The 3783-nt window shown below is 36.9% G+C and overlaps 1 protein-coding gene across 2 annotated transcripts; it reads left to right on the top strand.

The window, feature by feature from the left end:
- The first annotated feature begins 215 nt into the window (after nucleotides 1-215).
- On the top strand, nucleotides 216-2851 carry LOC128176611 (forkhead box protein G1-like). 2 transcript variants are annotated; one of them, XM_052843055.1, is made up of 2 exons: nucleotides 216-308; nucleotides 1409-2851. In XM_052843055.1, exon 2 carries the CDS (start codon nucleotides 1453-1455, stop codon nucleotides 2662-2664), a length of 1212 nt encoding a protein of 403 aa, XP_052699015.1. In that variant the 5' UTR covers nucleotides 216-308; nucleotides 1409-1452; the 3' UTR covers nucleotides 2665-2851. The 2 variants fall into 2 exon arrangements, with proteins under 2 accessions (XP_052699015.1, XP_052699014.1); XM_052843054.1 differs by having other exon boundaries at nucleotides 259-341.
- The last annotated feature ends 932 nt before the right edge of the window (nucleotides 2852-3783 follow it).

The raw sequence follows: 3783 nt of genomic DNA, 5'->3' as shown, positions 1-3783 counted from the left end.
ATGGCCTACCAAGTTCGTGCCGATACCGCCATCAGACAAGCATTTATTTGCTTAAAGGGGCATATTATCTTGATTGTAATTGGAACAGCTTTTAACAAGATCAAATTAGTAGTCATTGTTTGTTGTGTCGTGAAAGCGTTTGCTTCTAATGAGATACCCCACAGGAAAATAAAGCATATTTTGGACGTGAATAATCTCAAGGGTCACGTGATTAGTTTTGGTTGGACTCTGCAGGAAGATGTACTTAGCATGTAATACTCAGGCTACCTACGACTCTACCAAAGGCCTCATTGTCTGGTAGAAGAAAGGTATATAAAGAGTGGAGGACAGTTATCCAGAAGGTTATGTAAATGTGTTTGTTGTAATGAATCGCCGTATCCCCGGTTTATTTATTTAGTCCGTGCCCCGTTGTTGTGTTGACGCATCTGTAAGCACATATGAGTTAACTTTTACGCCATTATAAACCTTTTAGTCGTCTAATTGGATCAATTTGTAAATAACACGAAGGCCCGCTGTGTGTTTTATTTGTACTCCGTCTTGGGTAGCATTAATTATTAGCACATTCTCGTATTTTCTGCTACATCAACTATCGAACTGCTCTTTCTTGGAGATCATTGAATTCATTCATTTATTGTCAATCCTCATTTCAAGAACAAGAACATTCCTTATAAGCACACAGTTGTATCTATCTATTCATCTTAAGAAAAATAAATGTACAACAGGATTATATTGAAAATATAATATTCTAAATTTAAAAAAAACAATCTTAAATAACTCGATTTGCAATTGAAGTCACAAAAATTGTTAAAACCAATTTTCTATTAAATATAGTCTCATGAGAATTTTTAAATGGATTATTTTTACCGAAATTCTTTTATGATAACATCTTAGAGGATCGATATTAATTCGAAATAATTATGATTATAACTATGAAAATATTCACTGCACGAGTTGAGAACAGAAGTTTTCATCTTTGGAAAGAAAAATGGAATTATATTTTTTTTTTTATTTTAAAGGAATGGGATTTGTCGATTTACTGTATTTAAAAATTAATAAAATCTTCACCATACCCGACAAGGTACCAAATCTGCCAGACAACAAAATATCCCGTGGATTTTATTATTATTAGATAGAATAATAGTGCTATTTCAGTGTGTTATCTGCATGTTGATGTTATCGATGAACATTGATACAAGTCGACAACGCGAGGAGCTTGATCCAATAAACAAAAAGGCGGGGTTTATCGCGCGCTCGAGTAATTTCCTCGCTTTTCATTGGTCGATGCTAAATAGGCAGGCGGTGCAAGCTCAGCTGGAAGTATCATCAAATTGTCTACTTTATTGGAGTTGGGAGATTTGTATCCAATTTATAAACTGTGTAATTTTGACAAATTATTATTTGAATGTAGCGATAGTAGCACAGTGGAGGCAGACGGATTTTTCATTAACGACCATGGTGCAGTTTGGAACTCCCGTAAATTTTGCTCGGCGACCCTCTTTCAGTATAAGTCGGGTGCTTGGTGAAGATTTGAATGACGAAAGCGATGATATGGCGATGAATGAGCACGATGACTCCTCAGAAAATCTAGACATTCAGGCAGACGATTCTTGCAATGTGGATGTGGAATCTTTAGAATCGGAGATGCAAAACTCTGAATATTATGAAAAGGTGTTTCCTAAAAACTGTGATCTACCACCTTCCAGTCCCGAAACCAAAGACAATGACATTGGAAACGATGACGGCGACGATTCTGATCGCAACAACAACAAAGACTCGCAACAGTCGAACGACAGCAAGAAGTCGGAGAAGCCTCCATTCAGTTACAATGCTCTCATAATGATGGCCATCAGGAGCAGTGCCGAGAAAAGACTGACCTTGAATGGGATATACGAGTTCATCATGAAGAACTTCCCTTACTACAAAGACAACAAACAAGGCTGGCAGAACTCCATCCGACACAACCTCAGTTTGAACAAGTGCTTTGTTAAGGTCCCCCGTCACTACGATGACCCTGGGAAGGGGAACTATTGGATGCTGGACCCCTCATGTGATGATGTATTTATCGGCGGAACCACTGGAAAACTCCGGCGGAGATCCACGACAGCGTCAAGGAGCCGCCTGGCGGCCTTGAAGAGGGCCGGATTTGCAGGGTACCAATCCCCCGTTTATCCGTACTTTGGCCACACCGGCAAACCCGGGTCCTACATTTGGCCATTCCCATCTTTGTTTCATCTTGGGTCTGCAAGTCCTGTTTCCACGTCCGGTTCCTTAAGGTATTCCGGATTTCCAATGTATCCGTACAGAGGATTGCTGTCTCCATCTTCGTCACTTCCGGCCAATTCCTCTCCTAGTCCGCGGACCACCAATTTTTCTGTTGACAGACTGCTGGGTTTGGACATTAATTCACAACAACAAGTGAATAAATCCAACAGTTCTTTCCTTCAATGGCCACCCCAAGCCGCCATGTCGTTCTCACAAATGGACCAGTCCTCTCCCAACAACCGGGGCCTTGATTTGAGTGTGTTTAAGGGGTTTCACGGACTTCCGGTCTCGCCCGTGTCAGCGTTTACCTCCCCTGATGTGATGACGCAGAGTTCCCTAACAACACGTGGACTTTTACCCACCCTCAGTAGAAACAATTTAGGTGAAACTAGAACAACCTGACTAAAGTTTTCCCACAGAACTCAAACTATAGTGCTCTAAGATGTGCAATAAAACAGAACAGTTGACCACTAAGTGGACACATGAAGATCCACTGTCAGATCAAGTAATAAGGCAACAGTCGTAAGAATTATACACTGTTTATTTTTTGCAATATACCTTATGATTTATTAAAAGTATTAGAAATAAATTGTAGTTATTTCATTATTATAATTCGGTATATCCTAAATACAAAATCATTTATTGATATTAAAGTGTTGATAATTTAAGATGGAAAGTGCAATAATTTTTTTCTTTCAACAACATTGTTGAACTAGATTTACGGTGTTACATGTATGTGTGTTTTTATCATTTTTTTATCGGGTCTTGCATAAACTAATTTTTCCCATTATACTTCTTGATGACTGTTTAATAAAAATCATCTATGTTGTTCTAGAAAAAATTCCTAAAATTTTAACGTATTGTCATAATGTAAAATAGTCATCTACTGAAGTTTTAACAGTTCTCATATTGTTATACATGCATATTTTGACATTAAATAACGCATTGTTTTATTCATTACGAAAAGTTAACAAGCTGTCATATTTCTAAAATGATGAGATTGATTAATTTTATTATTTAGAATATCTATAATTCAAAACTAATACGAGCTTGCAATGTTCTCTGATGTGAAATGCAGAAGATAAAAAATTAATTCATTTTTTCTATAAAGAAACTTTCTACAGTCAAAAACTTCAAAATGAAACATGTCCAGGAATATTTTTTCAATAATTTATCCGAAAATATTTCTTTTTCTTCTAAGCATACATTTAGATATTGAACTAGGAGCCCACTGATGTGACTGAAATCGCCAAATTCCGGCAATTACAGATGCATTTATTTATAAATGAAATGTCAGAGCTGCTGGCACACGTGTTTGTTAATTTAACATTAAAGAAATAATTCAAAGATCTACACATTCTCTACTGTTAATACCGGCATACAAATGTAAATCTGCTCAAAGATGAATCAGTTAACGAGGAAAAAGGAAAGAATTATACACCACTCTAGAAATGAAAAGTCTGTTCGATTTACACAATATTGTGTACGCCGACCTTCCAATAATCACCATGTTGTTAATAT

The sequence above is a fragment of the Crassostrea angulata genome, chromosome 3, assembly GCF_025612915.1.
Source record: "Crassostrea angulata isolate pt1a10 chromosome 3, ASM2561291v2, whole genome shotgun sequence".
NCBI lineage: Eukaryota > Metazoa > Mollusca > Bivalvia > Ostreida > Ostreidae > Magallana > Magallana angulata.
Note: the sequence above shows the minus strand (reverse complement) of the source record. Positions and strands in the feature narration are given on the sequence as shown.